This window comes from Neofelis nebulosa, chromosome 3 (assembly GCF_028018385.1).
Source record: "Neofelis nebulosa isolate mNeoNeb1 chromosome 3, mNeoNeb1.pri, whole genome shotgun sequence".
Classification (NCBI taxonomy): domain Eukaryota; kingdom Metazoa; phylum Chordata; class Mammalia; order Carnivora; family Felidae; genus Neofelis; species Neofelis nebulosa.
Genome location: NC_080784.1, coordinates 204,163,661 through 204,178,956, shown reverse-complemented (window position 1 = coordinate 204,178,956; position 15,296 = coordinate 204,163,661). Strand labels below are relative to the sequence as shown.

The 15,296-nt window shown below is 54.9% G+C and overlaps 1 protein-coding gene across 1 annotated transcript in view; it reads right to left on the bottom strand.

The window, feature by feature from the left end:
- Positions 1–7,388: 7,388 nt before the first annotated feature.
- The window catches only part of HTRA3 (HtrA serine peptidase 3), a 30,992-nt gene continuing 23,084 nt past the window's right edge, over positions 7,389–15,296 (bottom strand). Inside the window, exons 7-9 of the mRNA XM_058723196.1 lie at positions 10,657–10,705; positions 10,107–10,202; positions 7,389–8,510 (exon numbers count right to left, since the gene is read on the bottom strand). Coding sequence (XP_058579179.1) covers positions 8,345–8,510; positions 10,107–10,202; positions 10,657–10,705 — 311 coding nt within the window. The 3' untranslated portion in view covers positions 7,389–8,344. The remainder of the gene's footprint in view (positions 8,511–10,106; positions 10,203–10,656; positions 10,706–15,296) is intronic.

The following is a 15,296-nucleotide window of genomic DNA, read 5'->3' as shown; positions in this document are numbered from 1 at the left end:
ATAAAAGTTTTAAAAATTTTTTTAAAAAGAAGAGAGACCAATTAACCCCACCCCCAAAAAGTAGAAAAAATAATAAAGGTAAGAGCAGAAATTAATGAAATGGAAAACAAAACAAGTACATGGTGAAAAGGATCAACAAAACGAAATCTTGTTTTGTTTTGTTTTAAGAATAATAAATTTATACCCTGGCAGGACTACTCAAGAAAAAAAGAGAGAAGACAAAAATAGTGATGTCAAGAATAAAAACGGGGACATACTGTAGAAACTGGAGACAATTCAAGAAATAAAAAGAGAAGGGATGCCTGGCTGGCTCAGTTGGTGGAAAGTGTGACTCTTGATCTTGGGGTCATGAATTCGAGCTTTCATGTTGGGTATAGAGATCACTAAAAAAGAAATAAAACTTAAAAAAATAAAGGAGTGCCTGGGTGCTTAGTCGGTTAAGCATCTGACTCTCGATTTCGGCTCAGGTCATGATCTCATGGTTGTGAGATCGAGCCCTGTGCGGGACTCTGTGCTGGGTGTGGAGCCTGCTTAAGATTGTCTCTCTGTCTGCCTGGCTCTCTCTCTTTCTCTCTCTCTCTCAAGAAAAAAAAAACCTAATAAATGAAAAGAGGAAATTATGAATAATGTTATGCCACTACTTTGAAAACTTAGATGAAATGAATACATTCCCAGAGAAAGGTGACATACCAAGCTGACAGAAGAAGAAATAGAAAGTCAAAACAGTCCCATGACCATGAAAGAAATTGAAAACCATCATTTAAGTGTTCCCACAAACGAAACTCCAAAAACAGAGGTCTATTCTTAAGTTCTATCACCACTTAGTAGAAAAATAATGTCAGTCTTACACCAACTTACCTAGAGAAAAAGAGTAGACACTGCCCAAGTCAAGTTAAGAGGTCATTGTAGGAGCAAACTCCAGTGTGAACATTAGGAAAAAGGAAACATATAGAACTATTGTACTTACAAACACAAAAATCTCAAACAAAATATTAGCACGAATATGAAAAATGATAAGACTTCATGATAAAGTTAGGTTTTGTCCAGTAAGTCAAGGTTGGTAAAAATATTTCAAAATCAATGCATTTCAATGCAGTAACAGAAGAAAGGAGAAAATCTTATAATCATTTTAATAGAAGCAGAAAAGTTTATGTTAGCATCGGTATTGGTGCATAATAAAACGTAGCAAACTAGGAATAAAAGGAAACTTTCCTAAGCTGACAGAGCATAACTACAGCAAACCTACAGCAAGCATTATTTTTAATGGTGAAACATTGAAAGATTTCCTTTTGAGATCTGGAACGAGATTAAGATGTCCATTCTCATTATTTCTGCATGACATTGAACTTGAGGGTTAGCTAGTTCAGTGGAGTGAGAGGAAGGAAAAGGTATTAGGATTGAAAAGGAAGAAATAAAACTCATTATTTATATGTGATATGATTGAGTATGTAGAAAATCCAAAATAATCGACTGGGAGAACTAACAAGTGATTTTGGCAAGAATGTTGTTTATAAGTCCAGTATAAAACATGATAAAAAAATAAGAAGAAATCATAAAAACAAGTCAATATACCAGCAAGAGTAAGGAAATTTAAAACAAATTTAAAGGATACCATTTATAATATCAAGTGTAAGCCATTTACACAGAAAACTATACACTATTTGGAGAAATTAATGAAAATGTGAATAAGTGGGGGAATACCCAAGTTCCTGTGTTAGAAGCCTGAATATCACAAATGTCGCCTCTCTCGGAACTAATCTATAGATTCAATGCCTTTCTAACTAAATTCACAGGCGGTGGAACTTGGTAAACTTATTCTAAAACACGTGGAAAAGCAAAGAACCGAGGATAGGGAAGCATTCTTGACGGAAAAGCACAGCGTGGCGGTTACCGCACTGGACAACAAAGTAGGTCATAAAGGCCGAAATAACTGGGACTGGATGGTGTTGGGGCAAGGACACAGAGGAGGATCAGCTGGGCGGAAGGAGTCCAGAGACAGACCTACATGCACACGGGGGGCCTGGTTTATGACAAAGGAGGAAAGCAGTGCCTTTCAGAGAAATGGTTTGTGGGAAAACCATGGGAACAAATGAAACTTGACCTCTCCCGTGCACCACACACAAAAGTCAACGCCAGGTGGATCGCGTATCTAGTGTAAGATGTAGAATTATGAAGTGTCGGGAAGCTAACAGGAAGGTAGGGACCTCGGGGGTAGGAAGACGCTTTCTAGATCAGGCACGAAGACACTAGTTATAAAGGAAAAGCTTGGTAGGTCGGGCTGTTAAAACCGACCTTTCTGTTCGTTAGAGGACGCCATTTGGGGAGTGAAGTGCGAGCTGTAGATAGGAAGACGGCATCTGTGGTGCACGAAACAGAAAAGCGTTCATTTCCTGGTAAGAGAACTATCCAGCAAGGAGGAAAAGGCACGTCGAGACAATCAGCAGCCGGCCAGACGTGAAAGGCGTGCGACAAGGACGCACGCCTGCACGGTCCACGGATGTTTGAAAAGTCGCCCGACCTCCGAGGGGTCGTGAGAGTGCCAACCGAAATCCGGAGGCACCGCTCTGCGCCCACAGGATGCCTCAAATTCAAGGCTGACCGCATGCGTTGCTGCAAATTCGCAAAACCACTTTGGAAAGCTTGCGTTTCTACCAGAGCTGAGGATACGTCCCCCCAATGACCTGGTTGCTTCTCTCCCAGGAACACGGGCGACAGAGATGCCCACACAAGTCCCCGGAGACACGCGCAGAGAGGTGCGCGTGTGCATGGCGGCCACAGCCCCTCTCTGAAGCAGCCCGAGTGTCCGTCAATGGGACCCCAGGCGTGTGCCAGCCGGATGTTGCACCATGATGAAAACCAACGCACTACCTCCACACACAGCAGCCTGGACTGAGGTCACAAGCACGCTATCCGGCACAAGCAGCCGGCCCCCAGTGAGTATATGCTGCGTGATTCCATTCACAACAGTTGAAGAAGCGGGCAACCCCCAGCTCGTGTCGAGCGAGGCACGCACAGGCGCCAGAGCCGCGAGGGAACTCGAGGGGTGTTCACCACGAGGCGCGGTTGTCGGGAGCCGCTGGCGGGGACCAGGTGGTGCCGGGGGCTGTCGGGGCTCTTGACGCGGGGGTGGCGACGTGCACCTGCTTTCTGATAATGCGCGCGACCCCTGAACAACACGGGTTGGAACTGCGAAGGTCCACTCAGCCGCAGATTTTCTTCCATAAATACAGAGCAGCGCGTAAACGTATTTTCTCTTCCTCGTGCGTTTCTCGGTAACATTTTTTCCTCTAGCCTACTTTATTATATAGTACACGGCACATACGACATGCAAAATAGGTGTTAATCAACTTTCTTGTTATCGGTAGGGCTCTGGTCAATAGCAGACTATTAGCACTTGTGTTCTGGGGGAATCAAAAGTTGTATGTGGATTGTTTAGGGGCGCCCCGGGGGGCTCAGTCGGTTAAGCGCCAGACTTCGACTCAGGTCACGATCTCACGGTTCGCGGGTTCCAGCCCCACGTGGGGCTCTGTGCTGACAGCTCAGAGCCTGGAGCCTGCTTGGGATTCTGTGTCTCCCTCTCTCTCTGCCCCTCCCCCACTCATTCTCTCTCTCTCTCTCTCTCTCTCTCTCTCTCTCTCAAAAAGAATATAATTAAGAAAACTAAAAGTCGTATGTGGATTTTTGACTCAGTGGGGGTCAGTGCCTCTAACACCCATGATGGGCGAGCATCAGATGTACATTCAAACGTCAGGCTCGGGCCCTTGTCTCCGTCACGCTTCGCGACGACAACGATTCTGAAGACATGAAAACGTTTCAAGCATCTTTCAAGCATCCCAGCTCTTCAATCCCCTCCCCCGGACTCCTTTGTGAAAACAGTTAGTGGAGAAAACATTTCGACCGAAATGAAAAAAAAAAAAAAAAAAAAAAAGAAACTTACAAAATGAGGAAGAAACTGAATCCAGGAAAAGGAGGCGTAGCCCTGACGTGTGCAGCGAGAAGAAACGTCCGCAAGGGCACATGCCAAAAATTGTGTGATTGAGGGCTGAGCAGTTCCATGGGCACGTGTCGTGTGCACGCTCACGTAGGCCGCGTGCACGCGCGTCTGTGCCCTGGGGATGCTCACACGTGCCATGTGCACACGCACGGCTGTGTGCACACTCACGTGGGCCGTGTGCATGGATGTCTGTGCCATGTGCGTGCTCGTGAGTGCCGTGTGCACATTCACATGGGCCGCGTGTGCACACGTGTCTGTACTGTGCGCGCGCACGCCTGCTGTGTGTGCACACGTCTGTACTGTGCACGCTCACGTGGGTCATGTGCACACATGCATGACTGTGCATGTGCACGCTCACCTGGCTGTATGAGCACGCACACACACGTATCTCCATGAGCGCACAGATTCACGCGTGCTGTGTGTACACGCGAGCTGTCACATCCCGATTACGTTGACCCGGCCAGAGTCGGGAGGGCCCGGGTTTGGGGTCTGGGAGGACTGACGGAAGTGGGCTGGGGGTGCATTTCTACAGCTGGCCAGCCCTGGTCTCTCCTCTGGAGCCGAGAGGGTAGCGGGCGGCTGCCTGGGACAGGGAGGTGCCCGTGTGGTGAGCACTGTGTGAGGACATCAGAGCCAGTGTCACTGGGCTGAAGTCAAAGTGTTGACAGAGCTGGTTACTCCTGGAGGCTCCAGGGGAGAACCCTTTCCTCCAGCTTCCAGAGGTTTCCTGTGTTCCCCAGCCCCTTCCTCACATCCCCTCCCCAGCCTCTGCTTCCGTCCTACGTCTTTCACTCTGACCCTGCGGCCTCCTCTGATAAGGACCCTGTGACCCCGGAGGCCTGTCTGGTCATCCAGGATAACTTTCCGTGTCAGGAACCATCACTTGACTGTGGCTGCAAGGTCCCTCTGGCCGCGTGAGGTGACGTCCCAGTTCCCGGGTTCTGATGCAGACGTTCAGAGGGAATAGGGCCCGCATGGGGGTGCCCAGGCAGGGTCCAGGTGGTTGGAGCGCCTTGCACAGGGCGGGGCTGGAGGAAGCAGGGGGAGTGGAGGGAGAGAGCTCAGAGCCGGCCCCCCAGAAAACCTGAAGAATGTGGACCAAGAGCAGAGCAGCCGGGGGACAGGGTGTCTACACGGACAGGGGGCTGGGGCAGGGTCGGCAGGCAGGCCCCCCGCCCCGGCCTCCCCGGGCGCTGCTCAAGCCGGGGGAACACTGCCGGATGCCCAGCCGCCTCCTGGCATCTGATTCATTCCACAGCCTCCTTGTCTGGCCACCTGTGGTCTGGACCCACTAATCCCCTTGGGGGTGGGGAGGGGCCCCGGAAGGAGAAAGACGCTGTGACCCTCGGGCTGCGCCCCTCCTGGAGACCCTGGCCCGACCCCGAGTCAGGCGGCGGATGTTTGTCTTGCTGCGGCTGAGGCCACAGCTGTGCGCTCCAGCCCGGCCCCGGGCCCCTGGTGGCCGGCCACGCGCTCACGTGTGACCCCGAGTCCTCCTCTCTGGGCCTCCGTTCCCGCCGCTGCCCAATGGGGCGTGTGGACTCAGGGACCTGTGAGGCTCCTTCCCGTCCTGTCCTGCCTGGATTCCGGGTGTTTATGAAGGGCCCCCACGGCCACGACGGGGTGCTCCTGCCCGAGGACGCTGCCGTTGCCGGCACCCCGTGCACAGGTCCCAGGACGGATAGCGGAGGGGCGGGCCGCGAGCCCAGCCACCCGGGGTGGCGTCAGGACCCTGAGGGTTGCGCAATAGCTCCAGCGGCAGCTGGCGGGCTCTGGAAAAGTTGTTTTTCACCGGCTGCAGCTGGAGGAGTGTGAGGGAAGCCAGCTCCTCGCAGCTGGGGGCCGGGGGCAGGCTGGGCGGCTGGAGGGGGATAGAGGGCCCCAAGACCGCAGGGCCCACCCTCGCTGCACAGCCCCCAGCACCAGGGGAGAAAGTGGCCTCCTTGGATGCAGCAGCACAGGGGTCGGGGCCCCAGCAGGGTCCGCCAGACGGGGGCAAGGGCAAGACCACAGCGCAGGCCCGGCTGACGCCTGAGCCCAGAGAGCCCCACATCCCGCCTCCCGCTTCACCGGCGGACCACCTGAGGCCGGGGGTGGCTCTTGCTAGACAGCAGGCTGGTGGCAGGGAGTGACGAGGTGTGAAGTGACATTTGGGGGCACTTTTGAGGCCAGACCCCGAGGCAGGAGCCTCCCACGTGGCATTTAATCCAGTGTTTACTATGGCACAGCAGGTGCCGACCGGCCGAGCCCGGCTCCTCTCTGGGCACCACCGCCTTGCTGCTCCCCGCATCTGCCCCCCGCCTCCCCTCCAAAGTCAAGGGTTTCCTGCAGCGGTGGTGGGGAAAGGGGCGATGCTGACGGTTGGGGCGCCACTGATGTCCTCGGAGGCCACGCTCAGGGGGCCTGATCCATCCCAGGGGCGAAGTCCCCCCAAATGCCCAAGGTCCCCGAGAGCAGGGGCTGCAGCCCCGCCCACGACCGCCACCACTGTGAGGTCTCCTGCAGCCGCAAGGGACGGTTCTGGGCTCACCGTCGGCCCAGCTGCCTGTGGCCCTCTGCCCCTCGGCCGGAGGGTTTTCTCCAGCTCTGCGGACAGCAGCTCAGCCCCACACAGTGCACCGCGCGCCCCCCCCCCCCCCCCGCCCCGCCCCGCACGGCGCAGGGACCCAATTCCCCTCAGGGCAGACCCAGGGCCCCGGTGCGGCCCGGGTGTGGGGAGCGGCGCTCAGTTCACAAGGTAACCGGAGCCCCGGGATTGCAAAACCGGGGTGCTGAACCAGACACGGCGCCCTCGTCAAAGCTGCTCGCGGCAGTTTCTGGTCCTTCTGCCGAGTGCCCTGTGGTCTGATCCCCGCCAGCTCCTGGTGTGGCTGGGTGTCCTGTGCATCCCTCTAGGTACCAAACAGAATCCCGGCCGCTGCCACGGCCATCTGAGGCCACCCTCTAGACCTGCCCCGTGGCGGGAGGGGGGGGCCGGGTCACTGAAACACGGGCCTGTCCAGCCCCAGGCTCCCAGAGCTGGAAAGGGCTCGAGGCCCCGCGGTTGTCCAGCCGCCCTCAGGGAAGGTGGCTGGTGCTCACGCGGCTGCCCAGAGGCAGACCCTGCCCCCTGCGAGGCCTGCCCCCTGCGAGGCTGGGACCGGCGGGGTCTCCATCGCCCCGGGCTTTGCGGCCCAGAACCCAGGCCCGGCCCCCTCCCGCTCAGACCTGCTGGGCGCCCCTCCCCCTCCCCCTGGTGCCCCCTACTTGCTACCCTGGGTGAGCTCCTGCCTCTCGGTCTCTTCCCGCCTCGCCCCGCCATCGCTGGCATCAGGACCGGAGGCAGGAACAGCTGTGGCTGGGGCCGGGGGTCGGGGGAAGGGCTGCCCTCGGCGCCCCTGCCGGCCAAGGACCATGTGCTTGTAAACTTTAATTTTCATACAGTAGAGAAACACACAGTACAAGCAACATGGGGAATCCATTGTACAGCAAAGGCCACCGATGCACCTCAGAACACACGCGCGCCCCTCCCCCCCACCTGCCACCTGCCGCTTCAGGGCCGACTGCCCCACGCAGAACGGCACAGGGGAGGAGGAACCAGCTCGGTCCTTGGAACCCCAACCCCTGTCAAGGGGCTTCCTCTGCCCGCCGTCCGAAGGCCACCTCCAGGGGGACAAGCGGCCTTCCAGAGGGTGTCAGGTGCTCTCTGCTCCCGGCCAGTCTCTCTCCTGCCACAGGGCTTGGCTGGGAAGCCAGGGCGCCTCCGCTCGGCACCTGCTGTGGGCCGGTGCTTGACTCCCCGAGTCAGACGTGGCCGCCCCCCAGGGCCTCCAGGCTGGCGGGGTCACAGCCCTGGTCATTCAGTGCGGTGGGCACTGTGGTGTTCAGTGGAGGGGGATGGGAGGCATTCCTTGCGGAGGATGGGCTCGGGGACCGACCTGAGCAGGTAGTTGGAGGGGACGGAGGGGTAGGAGTAGGTTGGACGTTTGGACACAGGTATGGCAGGTGTCGAGGCAGGGGTGTAGGACAGAAGGTGGGGGCTGCAGGGGACTCCAGAGGAGTGTTCTAGATATCCCGGGCACTTGGAGGGTGGCCCTCAGGAGCATCTGTACGCGGGGGACATCCAGCTGCCCCCGTGGCACTGTGATGAGGGAGTCGACCCCCCGAAGGCTGAGAGGCAGGTCCCTGGCCAAGCCCTGCCCGCGGCACTGCCCCTGGACAGCCAGGAGGAGGGCTCTGGCTCTGCTGAGGACCGTCCGTGGTCCTTCGTCCCGACCCCGTGGGAGGCAGCGGCTCCGGACGGGACCTCTCGGCTGGCACCTGTCCTGGGCCGCAGGCTCTGGCACTCGGCGACGTGGGGAGAGCTCCCCCTCACAGGACCACCTCGGGCGCGATGCTGAACAGGAGGTCATCGTTCCCCCGACGCACCTCCAGAAGCAGAGGGGACTCCGTCAGGACGGCCTCCTGCAGCTCGCTCGAGTCCGCCAGCGGGCGCCCGTTGACCTTGACGATGATGTCGCCATCTTGGATGCCCCCCCTGCCGACGGAGAGACACCCGGTCACCGCACATCCCTGCGAGGCCAGGACCCCGCTCGGGGGACGACCTGGTTGCACAGCAGCGGTTGAAGAAACACCACTTCCGCAGGTGAGAACAGCACCCTGACTGCGGGGTTCCTACCCCAGTTGAAAACCAACGTCCTACGAGGGCCGGGGCTGTGTCGGCCTGCTTCTTCTACACGTTAGGAGGGCTGGGTCCAAGTGTGGCCTGCCGCCTTCCTAGCTGGGCTGCCTCAGGCCAGGCACTCGGGCCCTTTGAGCCTCAGCTTCTACACCTACAGCCCTATGTGGGGACACGCTTTGCAAATTGCGAGGTCCAGGCCGCGGTGAGGGTTGACTGAGGAGGTGCGTATGGAACGCTGATTCACGCCACGGCCTCAGCCATCGGCAGCCACCGTGGCTCCTGGTCCCACCGCTCTGGCCCTGAGGGCGGCCGCCTGCTGAAACCCTGAATAAGGGGCCTGAGCTGGGTGCTGACTCTTTGCCTTCACGGATCTGCGTTCTAACAACTTGTCCTGCAGGCCGGCTGCAGACCGAGCGCGTGTGCTGGGGGCCCGTGTCCTCCCACACAAGCAACATGGCACATGCAGGAGGAAGGGGGTCCTGGTGGGGTGAAGGGGCCCCGCAGGGCTGGAGGCCCGCCTGCCTGGTTCCTCTCCGCTCCACCGCCTGCCCTCGTGCCCCACGGCCCGTGAGCTCACCCTCCAGCTGTGCGAATTACCATTTAGACCAGTGACGAATGCAGCCCACCCTCCAACAGCGGAGACCTGGGGCAAAGGAGGGAAGGGGCTCGTCAAAGCCCCTCTGGGCCTGGATCGGCCCACAAGCGTGCCGGGCCCGTGCCGCACTGGCTGCCTCAGCTCATGGTGTTGGGAACAGTCAGTCTTTCCCAGCACTCGGTGGTCTCAAAGGAAACGGGGCTTTATCTCATCTGAGCTTGACCAAGACTCCTCAGGGGACAAAGAGTGGGCTGAATCGTGTCCATCTTGCAGACAAGGAAGGAGGCCCAGGCTGGCGGGAGTCAGGGCGGCATGGGGTTTGAGCTCTGGGGGGTCTCTACTGCTCTGTCTCCCCAGACCCAAAGGAAAGGACATTCTGGGGGCGCCTAAGGGGCTCAGTCGGTTGAGGGTCCGACTTCAGCTTAGGTCATGATCGCACGGGTCGTGGGTTCAAGCCCCACGTCGGGCTCTGAGCTGTCAGCACCTGGAGCCCACTTCGGATTCTGTCTCCCTCTCTGCCCCTCCCCTGCTTCCACTCTGTATCTCTTTCTCTCTCTCTCAAAAACAAATCAATGTAAAATGACAATAAAAATAAAAATAAAAGAAAAGGATATTCTGAACCAAGGACGGTGACTGCCAATGCCCCAAGGAGAACTTCATCTTTCCAGCCTCCCCTGGCTTAGACGACAAGCCGGAATCCCACCTGCCACATCCATGCCATATCACGTGCCAGGGGGCTCAAGGTCGTACAAGGTCACCGAGGCGAGCCCACCCTCGGCCTCATGCCCACCCAACCCCACCCACCAGGATGTCTGCTGGCCCCGTCCAGCCTTCCTGCCTCCTATAGGGCAGCCTACCTCTGAGAAGGTGAGTTTGGAACGACCTCCTGCACGTAGATCCCACTGCTGACCGATGGGAAGTCTGGGTCGCCGGCTTTCAGTTCTTCCAGCAAACTGAAAAGGCAGTTCCGCGGTTAAGGCACGTCTGCCCCCATCCTCACGTGGGGGCGGCTACAACCCCCAAACCCCTGGAGCCCCCAGAAGCCGGGAGAGGCAAAGAAGGACTCTCCCCGCAGAGCTTTCGGTGGGAGCGTGTCCCTGCTGATGCCCTGATTTGGGACTACTGGCCTCCAGATGTGTGAGAGAAGGAAGTTTGTGGTGATTTGCTACGGTAACCACAGAGGCTTCCTGGAGGAGGCAGCACCTGAAGGGAGCCTGAGGGAGCTGAGGAAACCTATGGGACAAAGGGGGAAACGGCATTGCAGGCAGAGGGACTGGCCTGAGCCCAGGCCTGGGAGCGCGAGTGCGTCTGGCCCACGGGAACAGCTGCAGGCAGCCAGGCATGGCTGGACAGGGTCTGGGAGGAGGAGAGAGGGGCAGCGGGAATGTATCATCCTTAGACACTCACCTCGGGGTGATGGTCCGCATCCGTATGCCAATGAAACGCTTCTTCCAGTCTGGAGACAAATCATGACAAGACTCCGTTAGAGCCTCTGTGAAAACCTCTGCCTTCTCTGAGGGGCCATGTGGGGAGTAAATTTCCCCCAGGAGCCAAAAAGACAGCGGGAGTCTTTTGTGTAGTCACAGGCCTAGAGCTGCTTCTCTCCTCTAGGCTGCTCTTGAAGGGCTGGGAGATGTCCTGCCTTGTCTGGTGGCTTCATGCCCACCCCCGCCCTTAGGACCCACACACCCATATCAGTTCCCACATCTGCTCTGTCGTGAGACCTACACCCAAACCCTGGTGGGCATTGGGGCTCTCCTCTCCAGCCTTATCTCCCAGATTTCCCAGCCTTGCCTGCTCAGATCTGAACTTGTCACCTTCTCCTGCCTTCCCCATAAATGATAATATTAGCCGATAATGCCCAGCGAACACTAGCCACATGCCAGGCCCTCTGTTTAGAGCATTATACACACAACTTCCCCCTGGCTGCTCCAGCCTGTGACTTAGAAGGTGTCCTAGACCCAGAAATAACATTTACCTGTCTTGAACCATAAAATATGTCTCAGTACATTTTAAAATGTCCTATCATAAAAACATGCTCTCTGACCACAGCAGAATTAAAGAAGTCTCCAAGAACTTAGAAACGAAATGACATACTTCTGAACAACCCGTTTTCAAAGAAGAAGTCAAACAGGAAAGCAGAAAGGATTTTAAACTAAATAAAAATGGCAAAACGACGTATCAAAACTTGTGCGATGCAGGTAAAGCAGTACGTGGAGGGCAATGAATAGCACCAAAGTACCCATATCAAAAAAGAAAAGGGTTTCACATCAACGACCTCAGCTTTCACCTTAAGAGCTAGAAAAAGAAGATCAGATGAAACCCAATGTAAGCAGAAGAAAGGAAATACCAAAGATTGGAAATCCGTGAAGTAGAAAACAGAAATATAATAGAGAAGATAAAACTTTAAGCTCTCAGCCACACTGATCAACCAAAAAATGAAAAAAAGGACAAAGGAAAAGAGAAGATAATTATCCTCACCAGGACCGCGAGAGGTGACATCACCACGGATCCTACAGGCATTAAAAGGGTCATAAGACATAACGATGAATAACTTGATGCCGATACATTTGATGACCCAGACAAAATGCACACGTTTCTTTAAGTTTCCAAACTGCCAAATCTCACTCATGAAGCAGCAGACAACCACGTAACCTCGCCTCTATTGTTAAAAACTGAATTTGTAGTTAAAAATCTTCCCACAAAGAAAACTTCAGGCCCAGGTGGTCCCACGGGAAAATTCTACTAAATGTTTAGGAAGGAAATAGCACCGACTCTGCACAAACTCTTGTAGAACACTGAAAATGAGCAAATACTTCTGGGATGTCGTGATTTATAATGAGAAATACGTATTTTGATGTCCGTTTGTGGTTCCCAGCACACACCCCCTAACACTTTTGTAATCCCTGTGATAAAGGCTCCGGGGACATCTTTTGCTGTCAGATCCTGAAATGGTGACAGTGACAAATGTGAGATGGGTTTCTTCTGTTACCTACACCACAAGCCCCTTGCAACCACTCCTGAGTATATGTTAGTGAGTGATTTTGAGAAGCCCCTAAGGAAGGGGCTGGTTGCTAGGGAAACCCACCCATGTGGCCAAGGGTCAAACTTTCAGCCCCGACTCCCAACCTGCCTCTGGGGAGAGGTGAGGGGCTGGAGGATGACATAATCACCATGGCGGGGATGTAACCAATCATGCCAACACCATGAAGCCTCCGTTCAAGCCCGAGAGGGTGGGTGGGAGAGCTTCCCAGTTGGTGATTCCTCGGAAGTACTCTGTGCGTCTCCCCAGACCTGCCCTGTGCGTCTCTTCCATTGTTTCCTGAGCTCTGTGAGCCACTCTAGCAAATGATCCAACCCGAGGAGGGGCCATGAGAACCCCCAGTCTATAGCCGGTGGGTCAGAAGCACAGGTGATAGCCCACGCTTCTGATTGGCATCTGACTTGGGGGGGCGGTCTTGTATGACCTTGACTGTGGGGTCTGACACTATCTCCAGGCAGACAGTGTCAGGCTCAGGGGAGAACAATAGGACAGCTAGCTGGCTTTGGGAAGCCCCTCGCATTTGGTCCCCAGGGTGTCAGGAGTGACGCAGTGTCGTGGCAGAGAACTGAGGACAGATAAGAGGCACGGGAGGGGAGTTTTTCCTAAACAACTTCCCAACTATCATCCCGATAGTAAAACCAGAAAACTAGACCCACACCCCTCTGGAAGACGGCTGCAAAAACCACGTAGACATTTTCAGTGAACCAAATCCAACAATATGGAAAAAAGGATAATACCTCATGAGTAAGGGGGCTTTATCCCAGGAATACAGGGATGGTTCAATGCTCAAAACTCAGCCAACACAATTTGCCACATTAACAGACTCAAAACGAAGACCGCCGTCTCCAAAGGTCTAGAAAAAGTGACAAAATCTTCTAGCATCTGTGCCTTCGAAAACCCACGAATGGAAGGGAACTTTTTCCACCTGGGGCGGGAAACCTGCGAGAGACCTTGAATGAGCATTCTGCTCACTGGTAGAAGACTAGAGACGTCTCTCCAAGGTCAGGAACAACGTAAGGACATCCTCTCTCACCACTTTTATTCAGTGTCTTATGCAGGCTCTGGCCAGACAAGAACAAAAGAAAAGGCATCCGGACTGAAAGAGAGAGGCAAAAACTGCCTCTATCCACAGACTGCAGAATAATCTGTGTAGAAGATCAGATGAGGACACCTGGGTGGCTCAGTCGGTTAAGCATCTGACTTCTGCTCAGCCCACGATCTCACAGTTCGTAAGTTCTGGGGGAGGAATTGACAAGCTGATTCTAAAATCCATACGGAGGGGCGCCTGGGTGGCTCAGACGGTTAAGCATCCGATTCTTGGTTTTGGCTCAGGTCAGGGTCTCACGGTTTTGTGAGTTCGAATCTCGTACCTGGTTCTGTGCTGACAGCGTGGAGCCTGCTTGGGATTCTCTCTCTCTTCTCTCTCTGCCCCTCCCCTGCTCATGCTGCTGTCTCTCTCAAAATAAATAAACTTAAAAAAATAAATAAAATCCACATGAAAATGCAAAGGATCCAGAAAAACCAGACCGACTTTGGAGGCGGGACAGATTGGGAGGGCTGACGTTGCCTGACCTGAGGACACTGCAGAGCTGCGGAAATCAGGACGGACAGACGGACAAGTGGGGCAAGACAGGCTCATTTTTTTTTCTTTTTGACAAAGGAGCAGTTTAGGGGAGAAAAATACACAGTGCCGGAACAACAGACTATCCAAAACAAAAACAAACAAAAAAGAACGTTGATTCATACTTTGCGCTATTAAAAAAATTAATTCAAAATACACCATCGTCCTGAGTCTAAGACCTCAAAAAGTAAACTGCTAGGGGCACCTGGAGGGCTCTGTCAGTTAGGCATCTGACTTCAGCTCAGGTCAGGATCTCACGGTTCCTGGGTTCGAGCCCCGCATCGGGCTCTGTGCTGACAGCTCAGAGCCTGGAGCCCGCTTCCGATTCTGTGTCTCCCTCCCTGCCCCTCCCCCACTCACACTCTGTCTCTCTCTGTCTATTGAAAATGAATGAACGTTAAAAAATTTTAAAATAAATAAAAAAACAAAAGAAAGTAAACTGCTAGAGAAAAAGGTAGGAGAAAATATTCCTGGCCTTTGGTTAGCAAATATTTCCTACATACAACACCACATGCACGATCCATTTAAAAAACTTTGTTAAATGAGACGTCATAAAAATTCACAAAACTTCTCTTGGAAGACACCATTTAGGGAACGAAAAGTGAGGCCACGGGAGGAAACATTTGCAGCTCGTCTCTCTGACGAAGGCTCCTATCCACAATGCTCTCAAAACCTGCTAAGGACACAGACAACCCAATCTTTTTAAGTGGGCAAAATATCTAAACAGATTTTTCTGCACAGAAGATGGATGGACAGGACCAGGTGGCTCCAGGTGAGGGGAGGTCAGAGCAGTGGGGTGGGGGGGTGCAGGGGGGCTGGGCCCACGGGTCTGCAGTCCGGGCAGCTTGGGTGCTCACCCCCAGCAGGTGCAGCCCGGGAGGGCTTTGGAGCAGAGATGGCCGTGGTCTGCCCTAAGTTTTGAAAGCGCCCCTCAGCCGGGAAGGTGTGTGGGGGTGAGGACAGCGGTACATCCCAGGCTGGGGTGCCGGAGAGGGAGGAAAAGGCCAGGCTGGAGATGTAAATCTGGGAGTCACCCCCCCAGATGGCACTTCAACCCTTAAGGCTGGGCGGGGCCCTCAGAGGAAAGGAGAAAGGCCCCGCACAGAGGCCTGGGCCCCGCATCCCGCTCCCGACGTGAGCGCCGGCCCCTGGTCAGCATTGCCTAGAACCCCAAGGTCATGCTTCAAAACAGGAAGGAGCCTGAGCCTCCTGTGCTTGTGCGTGAGCAGCCCCCTGGCTGGGCAGAGGTGTAGCCCTGTCACCCGCGAGGCAGCCACCATTGTGTTTGAGTCCTTGGTCACAACCCCGCTCAGCACCCAACCGGGAGCCAGCGGGCCCAGCCCCACGCGGCTTTCTCCAGAAACACGGGCGGTGGGGTGGGGG